An 18244-nucleotide genomic window follows, 5' to 3' on the forward strand; every position below is an offset into this window, starting at 1 on the left:
TTGTGCTCTTCAAAGAAATCTCTATGGAGGACCAGCCATTTCTTTCAATAATGATTTGGTGACTCAAAACATTTCCAAATTCCTCTTTTGATCTTATTTCAGCGCTTGTTGCAATGGGACAAAGTCCGTTCTGGGGCCATTCCATGAATCCTCAGTTCTGTGTATGCCTTTTGCGTTCCCGTGCTCTTGAGGTGGCATTTATCATGTGAGCTTTGTATCATCCCAGGAGTAACAAATGCCTAATACCCTCATTTAACCTGTCTCAGGATGGGTTTTCTAGTATTCTCTCATTTGTACCTTCTACATAGAAGAATTTATTCCCTAAAGCGTTGGTGTCTTACCTGAAATGAATAATTCCTGCTGGACTTACCTACCTCCAAGGCCAGACATCTTCAGGACTAGAAACATGGGTTTCTAATTTACATAACAAAAAATGTTTTTCATCACTGTAATCTTTCCCTATTGTTAATTTTGCCATCCTTCCTAATGGAAATGTCATATTTTATTAGAGTGTTTATTAGAGAGTATTTTGACTCAAATCTCATTTATTGTATAATTTTTAGGTTAATTCTAATCTTTTCACAATATCCCCTGTCTGGAGACTATTATAGTTATTTTAGTCACCCCCCAACACCACTTCAATTAAATTTCTTTCATACCTATTGCTTAGGGCAGATCAATTTAGTTAAATGTTCTGTTTGAACATCAGTTTATAAGGAATGGTGTGACCTCAGAGAAATATATCCTTTGCAAGTACAGTCACTCATTTATTAATCAACAGTTGGTTAATAGGTGTATTCATGCATTCATACAACCACTATTGAGTGAGCACATACTCAGTGCAATCACTTATTTACTGCACTAGTGATAACAGCAGGTAACAAGGCCCATGCTCTGATTCAGTCTCAATGGAGCATATTGAACAGTAGGTTGACACTTTAAGGGCATCGAAAGTAAAATGCTGTTCAGGAAGCACCAGCTGTGTGTCAGCTACTAAGTGAAATATTGATCGTATTCACTTAGCCCTCATGATTTTTCAGGTTGAGTGTAACTCAAGTAATTTCTATTCTCAACAATTTAAGAATTGCTCCCAAAGCAAAGATGGAGGAGTTGGGATTTTAACCTAGAGCTGCAGTTTACTTGGCCAGCCTAACACGGACACAGCTTTCTTGGCCTCAGAGTTTCACTGCATCCAGCAGATTCAGTTCCCTTTCATTGAGAATCCTTCTGAGGGTTCTTTAACTTAGACTTTGTGATAACAAATGCAGATCCCAAGAATAATAGCAATAGCCAGTCCCTAACATAGCACTTCTTCTGTCTCAGGCATTGTTCTATGTGTTGTATGTTTATTCACTCATTTAATCTTCACAAAACTCTATGAATGAGATATCATCATTCTCATTCTATAGAGGAGGAAACAGAAGCAGGTTGACTAAGTGCCAGGGCATGTCGCTTGAACCATAATTCCATGCTCTCACTAAGAAGTTGAACCCACGCTATGAAACCAACTGCATAGTAGCCACCTTGTTCCACGGTAACTAGCCAGATACGGTTGAGCATGTGTGTGTGAAGACATACATGGGCATACCCACGAAGCAGCCACTCCTGAGGCACAGGCTTCACCAGGTTGCTCTGGTGTTACCCATCAATAACTCTGCACAGGTTACTGGCCAGGAATGACTGAAATGGTATTTCAGGGCCACAGCAATGTTGAAGTTGCTTGGGAATTACACCTATTGCAAAATGCTTCTCATGCAACTGTGAAAGGAAAAGTTTTAGAAACCTCCCAGATTTTAGGTTAAAAAGAAACCATCTTGGAAACTTCTTAGAAGTCTCCCATTTTATTTAGAAGTACCTCCATCTGTGTTTAGTAGTTTACCACCCATTATCTTCCTAGCTAGGGTTTCTGAATATTTGGTGTAAGCTCAGAGGCTGGATTTGCCATTTAATTATTTAGTCCCCACTACCTCTGGGTTGCATAGACAACTCTTTGAACATAATTTGAGTTTTTAAAAAAGTAACATGCATTGTTTGAAACAAAGGGTTTTTATTTGTTTTGGTCAAAGGTTATTTGTGGACTATAGACAACCCTCAAGCCTGGCGGCCTTATATACAATGAAAAGATGTTTATAAAGATGTAGCTATATATCAATAAACTACACAGCCTTAGCATTAAGAAGTCTCTAACACAGCAAGATATTTTTAAATTAATTTTCAGATATGTTTGAGATTAGATTTTTTTTTTTTGAGGTGGAATTTTGCTCTTGTTGCCCAGGCTGGAGTGCAATGGCACCATCTTGGCTCACCGTAACCTCTGCCTTCCGGGTTCAAGTAATTCTCCTGCCTCAGCCTCCTCAGTAGCTAGGATTACAGGCATGTGCCACCATGCCTGGCTAATTTTGTATTTTTAGTACAGATGGGGTTTCACCATGTTGGTCAGGCTGATCTCGAACTCCCAACCTCAGGTGATCTGCCCACCTCCGCCTCCCAAAGTGCTGGGATTACAGGTGTGAGCCACCGCACCCAGCCTGAGATTAGATTAGAACACTTTTCGGTTAGGTTTTTTTTTGAAATGGAATCTCCCTCTATTATCCAGGCTGGAGTGCAGTGGAGTGATCATAGCTCACTGCAACCTCAAACTCCTGGGCTCAAGCGATCCTCCCACCTCAGCCTACTAAGTACCTGGGACTACAGGTGCATGCCACCATACCTAGATAATTAAAAACTTTTTTTTTTTAATAGAGATAATGTCTCACTTTGTTTGTGCAGGTGGTCTCAAACTCCTGGCTTCAAGTAATCCTCCGACCTCAGCCTCCCAAAGCACTGAGATGGCAGGCGTGAGCCACCATGCCCAGCTAATAGATTTCTTTTTATAGTCAGTTTTGGCATTATTATAATTTGCTGTTTCCAGTCTATGGGCTACAGTATTCTGTGCCTTTTGCTCAGCTCACACAATGCAATTTACATACCATTGTTCTAGGTAAATTGAATATGGATTTTCAATTAAAAAGTGGTGCTACCAGATTTTTAGGGCAGTGAAAGTACTCCATATGATGCTCTAATGGTGTATTCATGTCATTATACCTTTGTCCAGACCCATAGAATGTAAACTATGACTTTGGGTGATAGTGATATGTCAATGTAGGTTCATCCATGGTAACAAATGGAGCACTGTGATGTAGAATGTCAATATTGGGAGAGGCTGTGTGTGGCGGGGATGGGGGTACATGGGAAATCTCTGTACCTTCTGTTCAATTTTGCTGTAAACCTAAAACTTCTCTAAAAAAATGAAGTCTTAAAAAAGTAATGCAACAACCAAAATAAGAAGGGAGGAAGACAGGAACAGCAAATAGTGAGTGAAAAAAGCCAGAAGACAATGGTTAAAAAAAATTCCTCTCAAGAATATATACTGTATGTGTGTCTGTGTGTGTGTGTGCACATGTGTGTTTTAATGGTTCAAACAATGACTCATTTAATGTTAGCTTTCTGTCAGAGGACCTCTTTCATTGAACTTGCCCTTGATTCTGGCCAGTGCAGATTTTTTTTTTTTTTTTTTGAGACCGAGTCTTGCTCTGTTACCTACACTGGAGTGCAGTGGCACGATCTTGACTCACTGCAACCTCTGTCTCCTGGGTTCAAGTGATTCTTCTACCTCAGCCTCCTAAGTAGGTGGGATTACAGGTGTCTGCTACCATTCTTGGCTAATTTTTGTATTTTTAGTAGAGACAGGGGTCTCACCATGTTGGCCAGGCTGATCTCGAACTCCTGGCCTCAAGCGATCTGCCCGCCTCAGCCTCCCAAAGTGCGGAATTACAGGTGTAAGGCATCACGGCCTGGCCAGTGCAGATTTCTAAGTATGACATACCTGAAGGGCTCCAGACCTCAGGTCTTGCTGAGTGGGGGATAGGATATTTGCTGAGAATGATTGAACCTAGTGTTTATTAGAACCATAAGCACGTTTCTCCATGGTAAAACGTCATGTGCAAAATCTAAAAACAACAAAGCAACGTATGGCGTTATTAGTTTCCAATGCTCTGCTCACCAGAGGACTAATGAGCTCTCTTAGCCAGGTGTTGCTAGAAAGTGGTCTCTCTTTGACCCCACTGGCTTCTTTCCCTGCTGTTCTCACTCTGCTGGTCCCGTGCAGCACAAGGTACTGAGAAATGACACTCTTCCTTGTGCCACGGCCCTTATCATTTGTGGAAAATTCTCTTCCTCTGTATCGATACTTGCCTTTATGTGGCCCTTCCATAATTTATTTTATGTGCGCTCATGAGTTCTTTCAACATGAAGACCTATGTCCTTCAGCTTTGAAAATTCTTTTTTTTTTGGTGTGGAGTCTCGCTCTGTCACCCAGGCTGGAGTGCAAAGGCGTGCTCTCAGCTCACCACAACCTCTGCCTCCTGGGTTCAAGCGATTCTCCTGCCTCAGCCTCCCAAGTAGCTGGGATTACAGGTGCATGCCACTATGCCTGGCTCATTTTTGTATTTTTAAGTAGAGATGGAGTTTCACCATGTTGATCAGGCTGGTCTCGAACCCCTGACCTTGTGATCCGCCCACCTCAGCCTCTCAAAGTGCTGGGATTACAGGTGTGAGCCACCTCGCCCAGCTGAAAATTTTTTTATTTCTTTAGTAATTTCCTTTCTTCCCCCTTTCTCTGTTTTCACTGTCCGGAATGTCTGTTAATTGGATTATGGGCCTTGATTGTAATTTTGGATTAAAATTAGAAGTCAATCCTAATTTTTTGGTCTTCTATAGTATTACCTTTAGCTTTTCATCCTACTTTTCCAACCTTTATGTTGCATTTTTAAAAACTTTAGCAAAGAAATTTTTAATTTCAAAGACTTCTTTGTATTAATTTTTTATTTTAAATACTACATTATTTCATTCTTGTTTCATGGATGCAAAAGTAGATATTAAAGATAGTTTTATATTGATCTTCTGTTTTCTGCACTCATTTAATTATTTGTTCGACAAATGATTGTTGAATCCCTACTTTGGCATTTTATGCTTAGAGATACAGCAATGCATAAAGCAAAGTCCCTTTCCTTATAGAATGTGCATCTAGAAGTTTTTTGGCCTGAGCCATGTACTGAGAATGAGAGTGCTGTGGGGATTTGGAGGCGAGAGATTGGAGTTCACTTCAGGACATGGTATTAGGTTTCCTAATGCTACTTACTATATAGCACATTACCACACACTTAGTGGCTTAAGACAATTGTATTCCTTACAATTCTAGAGGTCAGAAGTCTGAGGTCAGTTTTACTGGCCAAAATCTGGGTGTCAGCAGGGCCACGCTCCCTCTAGAGACTCTGAGGAAGAATCCGTTACCTTGCCTTTTCCAGCTTTTGGAACTGCATTCCTTGTGTTTATTTGGCTTGTGGCCCTTTCCTCCATCTTCAAAGTCAACTTTTTACATTAGAGAACTTTAATGAGTATGTCATTGCCTTCTTCTCCAGTCCTTTTCCTTTTATAAGGATGCTTGAGATGATACTTAGGGTCAATCTGGTTAATCCAGGATAATTTCCCCATCTCAAGAACCTCAACTTAATCACATCTGCAAAGTTTGTTTTGCCACAGAAGGTAGCCTTTCCTGGTGCCAGGGATTAAGACCTGGATAGCTGTGCCGTTATTCAGCATACCATAGATGCTTTGAGTTTGACATACCTCTTAGGCATTCAAGTAGAATATCAAGTGGCAGCTGGTGTGTGAGTCTAGAGTTCAGGAAGAGGTCTGAGATAAAGATACAGCTTTGGGAGCCATTCTTTTAGATATAATATTTAAAGCCAGAGGCTGCATGGGATCACCTAGCAAGTGAGTGTAGAGAAAGAATACAGGATTGCTAAGCACGGAGAAACTCCAAGCAGAGGTTGGAACAACAACAAGAAACCAATAAAGCAGACTAACAAGGAACAGGCAGTGAGGCAGGAGGAGAACCAAAGAGGATAGTTAGGTGTGTCTCTAAGCATATCCAGAAGAAGGAGTGAGAAACGGTATAAAATTGATACTTGGGTTAGGAAAGTTGAAGTCATTAGTGATTCTAACAAGAACAGTTTGGTGCATGGTGTGGTTATAAGCCTGACTTCGAGAGGACTCCTAAGAGGAGAAAAAATAGAGCTGGCAGTTGTAGACAAATATTTCGGAGAGTATACCCATAACAGGAGCAGAGAAATAGAGCAGAAGTTGGAGGAAGAGGTAGTATCAATAGATTTTAAAAACATCAACTACTTATATATTGAGGTATAATTTCCACACAATAAAATATACTCATTATAAATTGACAGTTTGATGAGTTTTGGTAAATGTTTACACCAGAGCAACCATCATTATAATCCACATTTAGAACATTTCCATCACCCCCCAAATTACTTCATATCCCTTTGTAATGGATCCCTTCACCCCTGTCCCCAGTGCCAGACGACCACTGATTTGTTATTATGGGTTTGATTTGTGTGCTGTAGAACTTCATATAAATGGAATCATACACTTAGACAGTCTTTTATATCTGACTTGTTGTTCAGCATTTTTTTTTATGTTTAACAACAAAAAAACTTTATTGAATTACAAATTTAAAAATGGATCACTTAATTTAAAAGTGAGATTATTTTATTCTGAAACTCATTCTTTCAAAAATGTACTTTAGTTTTGAAATGATAAAACAAAATCGTCAACTATGAACTGACAACACAGAGGTGGGTTGGTACCAGTGGCCCGATTCTTAACATGGACATTTAAAAATGCTAAGAAACCGGAAAAAGGGAGCAAAGGAGAGTGCAAAGCATGTACAGAGGTCTTTCTACGGTTGTCTGACAGAATGATTCAGCATAAAATGTAGACTTTGCAACAGTGTCCTTTAAAGTGTGCTAGAGCAAGCATACCCTAAGGAACCTATGTGAAAACAATGTTTGTCTTACTCCAAACAAAAAATGGGACAGACTTTAACAAAAAGAAAAACTTAATTGTAAGATCTGTACTGTAAAGCTACTTGCGATAGCCCATATATTCAGTTTGTTCAACGATCTCACTCATTGACAGAAAAAGTCAGCAAATAAGACTTAAGACAAAAATATTTTCTATCAATCTCCACATGAAAGACCACAGATTTAATGATTTACACAAACCTGAAGATTAATCCTTGGTCAGTATAGATTTCCGAATCCAAATCGAATCATGAACTGTTTACAACAGCTACACTATACTAAGATGCTAAACATTTTCTTTCCAGTATGTCTTCCTACGAGGGGAAAAAAATAGTGGGAAATTTTCATCTTTACCTGTGAGGGGATTTATGAAAAGCCTTCTAAACTACAACAGTATTCTTCTGCAAAACTAAAACACATTATGAAGTCAAACAGGTAAATTAACTGCAAAACCAAAAAGATCTCAACAAAGTCTTGTTCCCAAAAGTAAAATCTATTAAGAACAAGTAATATACATGTACAAGAAATTACAAGAAATGATCAGGGTTAGTTACAGATGCAAAATAATATCTAATATTCGAAGCTTGCGAACATAATAATTAAAATCAAATTCATAAGCTAGCTCAAATATTATGTACACTTTAGATAAGCTGGTCAAGTATTATTTGAATACACACCATATTTGGTAAACCTAAAATTATATTAACTTTTCTCCTTCTTTAATATCTGTAGCTACATGCCAATATGGAAGAAAATGTATTTTCATTTATGTATTAATAACAGAATTTCTACTGTGTTTGTTTCACACTGTAAAAAAAGAAAAGTTAAGGTATATTTTCCTTTAAGAAAGAAAAAACATTGGCTGGGTGGGGTGGCTCATGTCTATAATCCCAACACTTTGGGAGGCCGAGGCAGGTGGATCACCTGAGGTCAAAAGTTCGAGACCAGCCTGACCAACATGGAGAAACCCCATTTCTACTAAAAATACAAAAATCAGCTGGGCATGGTGGCACACACCTGTAATCCCAGTTACTCAGGAGGCTGAGGCAGGAGAATCTCTTGAACCTGGGAGGCAGAGGTTGCAGTGAGCCATGATTGTGCCATTGCACTCCAGCCTGGGCAACAAGAGCAAAACTTTGTCTTAAAAAAAAAAAAAGAAAAGAAAAGAAAAAGAAAAAATATTGCCAGAAGTTTAATTGATAAAAGTTTAATATCAAGTTACTTATAAACATGGAAAACATATGTTTTGAAACAGATACCATACAATTATTATATAGTCTCCTTACAGATCTGAAACTAAGAAGGCATTTAAGGAAGAGATGTTAGGTCAAAACCAAAGTCTAACCCAAGGGACGTATGTTGCTTTAAAAATCTGGTTGACAGGAAAACTAGTTGCTTGGCCTAGTTTAAAGCTAATTACAAAATCTGTTTTCTTAATGGTCCAGATATTTTGCCAATTCTTCCAACTCAACAGAACTTCCATCGATTTCCACATTCATTACAGACAACAAATGTTGTCATTGGTTCATCAGCACTACGGGTTTGCACCTGTGTGTAAGTGCAATTCTTCTTTTTACATTTGCCACATGTGAACAAGTCAGTCTGGGTCCCACCAGTCTTGGCCATCTGATGCTCTCTGATGGCTTCTTTGGTCAAGTTTTTCCGCATCTCTTTCAGCTCATCACTAGCTATTTCCTCTGCTGTCATTCTAGCAAATAAGTCAGGAGGAATATTCCCACAGGACATTTTTCCTTAAATTTGGATTCTTTGCATCTTTAAGATTTGATATCCTACTTCGTACTCTATTTTTGTATTTCATGTCTGTATTCCTTATTTCTTGATATATAGCTTCTTCAATTTGAGATCCTAATTCTTCCTCATCAGCTCCAATTGCAATGTAGTCATCTCCTGTTTGAAGAGCTGCAGGAAGCATCTCCCTACACTTCAACCACACAGAATCAGAAGTGCTGGGTGCCCGAGGAAAGGATGAAACGTAAGTATCTTGAGCATTTCTCTCATCCTTTCTGTTGCTTACACTGCCACTGGAGGTACTTTCTTCTCTCGCTTCGGGGCTGTTCTGTGATGTAATTGCAGGTTCTTTTTTCTTTTCGTCGAGGTCTTTCTCAGTTGATGGCCCATCTAATAACTTTTTCCAGGATTTGATGAGAGACTTTGCCAAAGATGTAACTTCTTCATCTGTACTCTGCTTGCGAATAGCATTCACTGACATTCCGATTCCTGTGGACTGCAGTAATTCCAGGGTCATAGGAATATTCTTAAGCTCCTTTAGCAAATCCAATGCTCCAGCCTTTTTAATCGCTCAGCAAACATGTAGCGTAGTTGAGATAACCAGGCAGATGCTTAGCCCTCTTCAAAAACGAGATCCAGGAGTTTTACATTTCAGCAGCCTGACGCCTAAAACGCGTTCTTCTTCTGCACCGTCTTGTCCATCTTGGCAAAGCGGACCACCTCGTCCTCCATGGCTCTGGCAGGACTTCTCCGCGCCCCGCCCGCTGGCAAGGGGAAGTGGGCGAAGCTGGAGCTCAGGACAAGGCAGGAAGCGAGCCCCGGCGCACGGCAAGCCCCACCACGGCAAGCTCGGGCCTAGGCCCTTCCGTTCAGCATGTTTTTGAGGTTCATCCATGTTATTGTGTCTCTTCTTCTTCTCCTTCTCTTCCCCTCCCTCCCTCCCTTCCTTCCTTTCTTCTTCCTTCCCTCCCTCCCTCCCCTCCCTTCTCCCCTCCCCTCTTCTCCCCCTCCTCCTTCTCCATCTCCTTTCTTTTAGACAGGATCTTTGAATTAGTCCGTTTTCACACTGCTATAAATAATTACTGACACTGGGTAATTTATAAAGAAAAGAAGTTATGGCTGGGTGCGGTGGCTCACGCCTGTAATCCCAGCACTGTGGAAGGCCAAGGCAGGTGGATCACCTGAGGTCAGGAGTGCGAGACCAGCCTGGCCAACATGGTGAAACCCTGTCTCTACTAAAAATACAAAAATTAGCTGAGCATGGTGGCATGCGCCTGTAATCCCAGCTACTCTGATGGCTGAGGCAGGACAATTGCTTGAACCCAGGAGCAGGAGGTTGCAGTGAGCTGAGATCACCCCCCTGCACTCCAGCTTGGGCCACAGAGCAAGACTGTCTTTAAAAAAAAGGGGGAAAGAGGTTTAATTGACTCACAGGTTTAATGGAATTAAAGAGGTTTAATTTCTGAGACTGAGGAGGCCTCAGGAAACTTACAATCACGGCATAAGGTGAAGGGGAGGCTGGTACATCTTATGTGGTCACAGGAGGACAGAGAGAGTGAAGGGGGAAGTGCCACACTTTCAAACCTTCAGATCTCTTGAGAACTCACTATCACAAGAGTAGCAAAGGGGAAATCTGCACCCATGATCCGGTCACCTCTAACCACGGGAGGTGGGGAAATCTCCAACCCATGATCCAGTAACCTCCTTCAACACATGGGAATTACAATTCAAGATGAGATATGGTGGGATATCTCAGAGCCAAACCATATACGTCTTGCTGTCTCCCAGGCTGGAGTGCAGGTGCGGTCATAGCTCACTACAGCCTCAAACTCCTGGTTCAAATGATCCTCCCACTTCAACCTCCTGAGTAGATGGGACTGCAGACACACGCTACCAGGTGCCCGGCTAATTAAAAACAATTTTTTTTTTTTTTGTAGAGATGGGCTCTCACTTTGTTGTCTGACTGCTCTTGAACTCCTGGCCTCAAGCAATCTTTCCACCTCAGCCTCTTAAGCAACTGAAACCAGAGGTGTGTCATCATACCTGGCTATTTTTTTTTTTTTTTTTTTTTTTTGAGACAGAGTTTCGCTCCTGTTATGCAGGCTGGAGTGCAATGGCGTGATCTCAGCTCACCGCAACCTCTGCCTCCTGAGTTCAGGCAATTCTCCTGCCTCAGCCTCCCGAGTAGCTGGGATTACAGGCACGTGCCACCGTGCCCAGCTAATTTTTTGTATTTTTAGTAGAGACGGGGTTTCACCATGTTGACCAGGATGGTCTCGATCTCTTGACCTCGTGATCCACCCGCCTTGGCCTCCTAAAGTGCTGTGATTACAGGCATGAGCCACCGCGCCCGGCCGACCTGGCTATTTTTTTTTTTAAAAACCTTTTTGAAGAGATGGGGTCTTGCTTTGTTGCCTAGCTGGTTTCCAACTCTGGCCTCAAGTAACTCTTTCATCTCAGCCTCCCAAAGCTCTGAAATTACAGGGGTGAGTCACCTCACTCAGAGTGTCTATTCTTACTTCTTCTTACTGTTGAGTAGTAGTATATTGTATAGCTATATTACCTTGTTTATCCATTACTTATCAATGGGCATTTTATAAAGAAAAAGTTAAAAAATTAATAAAATATATTATTAATATTCTTTATGTGTCAAAGAGCAAAATTTCAACAAATTAAGTTTAAAGATCGATTAGCAATTTATTTAAAAAATTTTTTTAGCAATTTATGAACCGGCAGCATTCAGTCTAAAAATAAATAAGAACTCCTCCAATTGTGGCAAAACAGTTGGTTTTTAAAGGTGGCTTAAGCAGGAACAAGGAAACAGCATAGTCTAAAAAGTGGATTGATTAACACCCAAGTTACTTCAAGTTACTTCCCTTCTATGAATTACAGCTGAGGGGGCTTCCTTATCATACCAGCTCAGGTTCATTGGGCCCCTTTTGATTGATTATGGTGAATCTTCTGTTTTGTTTTTGTTTTCAGACAGGGTCTCACCCTGTTGTCCAGGCTGGAGTGCAGTAGTGTGATCACAGTGCGCTGCAACCTTTAACTCCTGGGCTCAAGCAAAATGTCAGCCTTCCAAAATGTCAGGTTTACAGGTGTGAGCCGCTGTGCCTAAACAATCTCCTGTTGTTTTTGAAAACAGGCCTGTTTTAAAGTTTGGAATGATTACGTGGCACCTAGCAGACGTGATTTCATTCTGGTTTGGTCTGATCTGTGGGGGCCCAGTGCAGGAGCTCATTCCAAAGCAACCACCTCCCATAAACTTTATTTAACATCTCTTAATAGTTGGTATTTTTTGTGTCTTTATAAGAAAAGTCATTGTCTGTTTCAAAATGGTAGATACTTTTTTTTCTGTTTTCTTTTAGAAGTTTTATGGTTTTAGCTTTTATGTGTTAATTTTGTGCATAGCGTGAGGTTAGTTTTTTTATATGAATATCCTGTTGTTCCAGAACTGTTTACTGATAAGATAGTTATTTCCTCAGAGAATTAACTTGTCATGTTTGTTAAAAATCAACTGACCATACATGTACAGTTCTATTTCCATTTCATTGTTCCATATGTCTATCTTTATAGCAACATTACCACAGCTTATCAAAAGTCTTGAAGTCAGGTAGTGTAAGGCTACCAACTTGGTCAGATATTTGGGGATATTGTCTGTCTTCTCATTAAAACAATAATACTTAAGGCATATTGGTAGCTGATAGGGAAGTATGTAGGCTTGGGTTTGTGATTTGACTTTTTCATTAAGAGATCCTGTAATATCAATATCTTTAGAGTTTCTTCCCCCTCTCATGCTGTTCACTTTCTTTAGACAAGAATACTTTAACATACTTCCTAGAGAGAATATACTTTCCAGCTGTAGGGTAAGAAGATGTAGTCCCAACATTTACTATTGAAGGCGTTCTTAATCCCACTGTTTTGAGCTCCATGCTTCAGACAGCTCTGTACTGCTAGTTACTTTTGAGTTTCTCTGGCCCATATTTTTCCAGAGACCACATTTCCATTCTCCTAAGCAATGGGGAGAAAGCCAGTAGCCTGGCTGCAAGGAAGTGAGGAAAGGAAAAGGGTCCATAGTATTTGATTACTCTCTGCTTTGTATACAGATTTTCCTTCCTACTCCTATCCCGCCCTCTAGTTTCTGGCACTTCCATTCCTGAACCTTTCCTGGTGCTGCAGGTGCTACGGCTCCATTTGTTGCTCGTTTTCTTTGTGCTCAGATACTAGATCCCGTTTGCTAGAGTTGCTAATACTCCCTTGTCTGTTTTCCTTCTTTGAACCTCATTGCCAGGTGTCTCCTCTCCTTTTTTTTCCTTTGTCTTTGTGGGTTCGTGCATTTTAAAGTCCTTTAATTTATTTTAGTATCGTTTCAAAAGGTGATGGACAATCACACATCTTCATTCCACCCTGGTATGCCAGATGTACTCTTTTACAGTGCTTTAAACAATAATATTTCAAAAATGCTATTTCTAAAGAGGTTTGCTATCCAAAATATGCTTTGTAAAATGCCTATCACTGATTAATTACACAAATTTAGTTATAGTTTCAATTGGCTTGTGTTTATGATTCATGAATTGGGACAACCTCCATTCTGCAAAATAGAATGAGAGCTCTGACTGGGCAATGGCAGAACAGAGCATTTTTAAAGGTGGGAATAAGGAAACAATAATATTTAAGAAACTGATTTCTTCACATCAGATTACTTCAGGTTACTTTGTTTTGGTAAGGATTACAGCAGATGGGACTTATTTATTTATTTACTAGGTGGAGTCTTGCTCTGTCACCCAGGCTGCAGTGCAGAGGCCGGATCTCGGCTTACTGCCACCTTCGCCTGCTGGGTTCAAGCAATTCTTCTGCCTCAGCCTCCCAAGTAGCTCGGATTACAGGTGTGTGCCATCATGCCTGGCTAATTTTTGTATTTTTAGTATGGACAGGGTTTCAGCATGTTGGCCAGGCTGGTCTTGAACTCCTGATCCACCTGCCTTGGCTTCCCAAAGTGCTCAGATTACAGGCATGAGTTACCACACCCGGCCCAATGGGACTTATTTATTATGCTGACTAAGGTAGACTGGAATCTCCTGTTTTCAGGAAAAACTGGTCTGTTAGGGGACCTATCTGCTTCCTTAAAGTTTCAGTTTGATGGCTGGGTGCAGTGGCTCACGCATATAATCCCAGCACTTTGGGAGGCTGATGCTGGTGGATCGCCTGAGGTCAGGAGTTCCAGACAAGCCTGGCCAACATGGTGAAATCCCGTCTCTACTAAAAATACAAAATTAGTCAGGTGCAGTAGTGTGCGCCTATAATCCCAGCTACTCAGGAGGCTGAGGCAGGAGAATCGCTTGAACCCAGGAGGTGGAGGTTGCAGTGAGCTAAGATCTCACCACCACACTCCAGCCTAGGCGACAGAGTAAAACTCTATCTGAAAAAAAAAGAAAAAAAGAAAAGTTTGATGATGGGGCATTTAGCATGTGTGACTCCATTTTGTTTTGTTTTGGCCTGTTGGGGTCTAGTGTAGGAGCTGAGTTCAAAACAATGACTTCCTGTGGTTTTTGTTTAACACCTGCTACCTGAGAGAGGGAGAACAACTTTTTAAAACTTATTTAAAACATTAAAACAAGTTTTGTTTTAATGCTTTAAAACAAAACTTGGTGTTGGCTCTGTAACATTTTTGCCTGCCCGTGTCTGTTGAATTGCCAGTCTGCCTTGAAATAAAATCCACTTAAAAACAATTTTCTCTTCAAGAGGAGCAGGCTTGTGAAACTTATTGCATTCAGCTGGTGAAGTCCCAGAGCCCGTGCTAGTGCCGTCAAAGACCGTCTTCAATGATTCCCGCAGAGTGAGGAGACCTCTCCTGCTCGCTGTTGTAACAGGATTGAACGTGTTTCAGGCATAACTGCTAACGGAGAGAGCAGACCCTCAGGATACAGGCAGGTTTGTGTTTGGCGTCCGCCTAGCTCTTCCTGGTCTTCTTTCTAGACCCGCTTTCATTCTCCAAAATTCCCATTTCTCCTTGCCGTAAAACCCTTCCCTGGTCGAATAGAGATACCTCCCTGCCTCCCAGCTCTCTAACCATCTTCCTTTTCTCTTCTTTTTTTTTCTTTTTTTGAGATGGAGTCTCTCTCTGTTGCCCAGGCTGGAGTACAGTGGCACAATCTTGGCTCACTGCAACCTCTACCTCCCAGGTTCGAGTGATTCTCCTGCCTCAGCCTCCCAAGTAGCTGGGACTACAGATGCGTGCCACCACGCCCAATTTTTGTATTATCATTAGTAGTATTTTTTAGTAGAGACAGTGTTTCGCCATGTTGGCCAGGCTGGTTTCCAACTCCTGTCCTCAAGTGATTTGTCTGCCTCAGCCTCCCAAAGTGCTGGGATTACAGGTGTGAGTTATCACACCCAGCTGCGTCTTCCTTTTCATTTCTTTTTCTCTTTTAGTCTTACCTATTAGGAGTTTTCCTGGGCTGGAAATCAATTCCGATTTAGATGGTGGGTAAAGCGACCCCTTCGAAACAGCAACCACAGCAACAACGACAAAACCAAACTACTTCCGTTGGCTGATTTACCTGAAGACTAAGGAAGAGGTAAAAATGATTATATCCTTATTGGATACTTCATGGTATTAGAAATTATTAATCACAGTATTTTAGGTGTGATAATACTGTTGTATGTAGGTTGAGAAAGGCTTTCTTTTCTACTTGCTCATTGCCATAGTTCTGCTCTTTAGCGCATGCATTCTGGGCTGAGTACCTTCAGTCCAGAAAAATTTTTCCTACTTTCATGTAGTCTACATATGCATATTCAAAGCTTTAAACAACGTCTGTAACTTATATCAGCTGGGAGCCTTTGTTCTGATATCGAGATAAAGTTTAAGTGGCTTGAAACCGCAGCCTGTAGAAATATCTGCAAGGTTTCTGCAAATTCCCAGGAAACTCATTCCGATGATGGTATTCGCAGACAACTGCATGCGTGTTTTTCTTCAGTCTATGCTGCTAAAGCCTAGATGTAAGATGCAGACTTCTTCAAATTCTTCCAAAAACTACACCCACGCAAGGCATCTGTAAGCACAGTGAAATTTAGTTTAGGGAACTCAGTTGAACAGAGTTTAGTTTACTTAAGTAGAGTTTGAATTAGGTTGGGTTGGAGCTGATTCAAGTATTGAATTGAGAAGGGTTTTAACTGAGTAGAGAAAAATTTGATTTGAGTAGAAACTGATTTGGGTAGAGAATGATATACATAGAAGTTGGTTTGAGTAGATTTTGAGTTGCGTAGAGGTTGAGTTCAGAAGGTGCTGATGTGCAGAGACTGAGTTTTACAAAGACCAAGTTCTGCAGAGAAAGTGTTGAGGAGTTTGGTAGGAGATCTGGATGGCACAAGGAACAGAGGTCTCCATTTACATAGAACAAAGAACTAAAAGTCTATATTAAGCTCTCCAAAACCCTTTTAGGCCCTTCTATTTGGGGGTCTTCCTGTAGCTCTTTCCAGATGGAAAAGGGAGAAAAGTCTTCTTCATAGAGTCTTGGGCTTGCTCTGCTCTGTTTTCCCACCTTTCTCTCCTCGACTCATTTAAACAACAAAGAAATTCCTTTCCTTGTTGTCCTCAGAGCAGTTTCAAATGTTTCTCTGATGGCCAGGCCCTCAACGTCTCAATTTATACTCCAAGTGCTCATCAAAGTGTTTTTCAGAAACGATTCCATCTCTAGGAGAGTATCGTGCAACTGCCAAAACAATACACTTTTTCCTACCTCATTATCTTAAATTGGACTAGTGATACATTAGAAAACGTATATGGTTTGTCTTATTTCTTTTTGGAATACATTGACTAGAATTATAGGAGTACATTAGTAGATATTGACATGAAGAATGAAAAGGAAAACTCAATGTTCACTCATTGGAAAATGCTAAGATATACATATAGGTCAGCCCATATATTAATAGAGTCCTTTATGGTTCCAACAAATGAACTTGTCAAAGTGGCAATGGTAATTTATTTAAAGAGAACCATGTTAAATCATCTATGATGAAAAATGCCACTGTACTATAGTGTCATCCAAATCTTTCCATATATGTTTGTGAGATTATAAAATCCCATTTGGTGAGCATACAAGTAGCTGAAATGACAGTTCCCACATTAGAGCTAAAAGTTTAAGGCAAATGAAGATATTAGGGACCATGTGTTTACCAGGTGCTTAGTATCACGCTGGGTATAAAAGATGCGTGAGTCACAGTCCTTTGCTTCAGGGAAGTTGCAAATCATGTTAGTGAAATAAAACATAAGTAGAAACAATTTTAAGGTCATATAAAAAAGCACGTTTAAGGACTAAGTTGTGGGGCAAAGCTCTGTGCTGTAGGATTTTGGAGAAGAGAAGGATGTTATGATTTGTTTAGATTAAAAGCTTCTGAGAGGGAACCAGAACTTCAACTGTGCCTGAGCAAGAGACGTTGGAAACACCAGGCGAGGAGAAGGGTTTGGACGAAGCTAGCGTTGTGGGAATGGGTTGAATGAGAAGGAGGAACAGGAAGGAGATGAGACGGATGGTGGAGGAGTATTTCTTGGGGTCAGCTAGGTAGGAGGGGCATAGATTGGATTCCAGGCTGAAGAGACTGGACTTTGCCTCACAGAGAGATAGACACCTCCCAGATATGACTGTCCACAAAAAACAAAGAAAGATACAATTGTTTAACTATGAAAACATTTTACAGTGTCACAGGGCTCCTTGTGTGGTTTTGCAAAACTTGTGGTTCTTAGCAGAAAGAGGGAGAACAATTTTTACTTTCTCAATGAGAATGATGTGAAGAGAACATTTTTTAAGTTAGGTTAGGTTGGAGCTGATTCAAGTATTGAATTGAGAAGGGTTTCAAATTAATGTGTTTTGAATAATGTGGATTAAAACAAAACTTGCTGTTGGCTCTGTAACATTTTTGCCTGCCCGTGTCTGTTGAATTGCCAGTCTGCCTTGAAATAAAATCCACTTAAAAACAATTTTCTCTTCAAGAGGAGCAGGCTTGTGAAACTTATTGCATTCAGCTGGTGAAGTCCCAGAGCCCGTGCTAGTGCCGTCAAAGACCGTCTTCAATGATTCCCGCAGAGTGAGGAGACCTCTCCTGCTCGCTGTTGTAACAGGATTGAACGTGTTTCAGGCATAACTGCTAACGGAGAGAGCAGACCCTCAGGATACAGGCAGGTTTGTGTTTGGCGTCCGCCTAGCTCTTCCTGTTCTTCTTTCTAGACCCTCTTTCATTCTCCAAAATTCCCGTTTCTCCTTGCCGTAAAACCCTTCCCTGGTCGAATAGAGATACCTCCCTGCCTCCCAGCTCTCTAACCATCTTCCTTTTCTTTTCTTTTTTTTTCTTTTTTTGAGATGGAGTCTCTCTCTGTTGCCCAGGCTGGAGTACAGTGGCACAGTCTTGGCTCACTGCAACCTCTACCTCCCAGGTTCGAGTGATTCTCCTGCCTCAGCCTCCCGAGTAGCTGGGACTACAGATGCGTGCCACCACACCCAGCTAATTTTTGTATTATCATTAGTAGTATTTTTTAGTAGAGACAGTGTTTCGCCATGTCGGCCAGGCTGGTTTCCAAC

General features: G+C 40.9%; 1 protein-coding gene and 1 long non-coding RNA gene across 2 annotated transcripts in view; one reads left to right on the top strand and one right to left on the bottom strand.

Moving 5' to 3' along the window:
• Positions 1-7956: 7956 nt before the first annotated feature.
• Positions 7957-9250, bottom strand: LOC105718020 (transcription elongation factor A protein 1-like). The gene is given in 2 exon segments (XM_064376341.1): positions 7957-8661; positions 8663-9250. Coding segments are annotated over 2 exon segments (798 nt in total). The 5' UTR covers positions 9187-9250; the 3' UTR covers positions 7957-8387.
• An 8275-nt stretch (positions 9251-17525) lies between these two features.
• Positions 17526-18244, top strand: part of LOC105718021 (uncharacterized) — a 79014-nt gene continuing 78295 nt past the window's right edge. The window contains exon 1 of the long non-coding RNA XR_002479446.2: positions 17526-17848. This is a non-coding gene — a long non-coding RNA (uncharacterized LOC105718021). The remainder of the gene's footprint in view (positions 17849-18244) is intronic.

Source organism: Aotus nancymaae, unplaced genomic scaffold, assembly GCF_030222135.1.
Source record: "Aotus nancymaae isolate 86718 unplaced genomic scaffold, 86718_ANA_hifiasm-v0.15.2.pri h1tg000003l, whole genome shotgun sequence".
NCBI lineage: Eukaryota > Metazoa > Chordata > Mammalia > Primates > Aotidae > Aotus > Aotus nancymaae.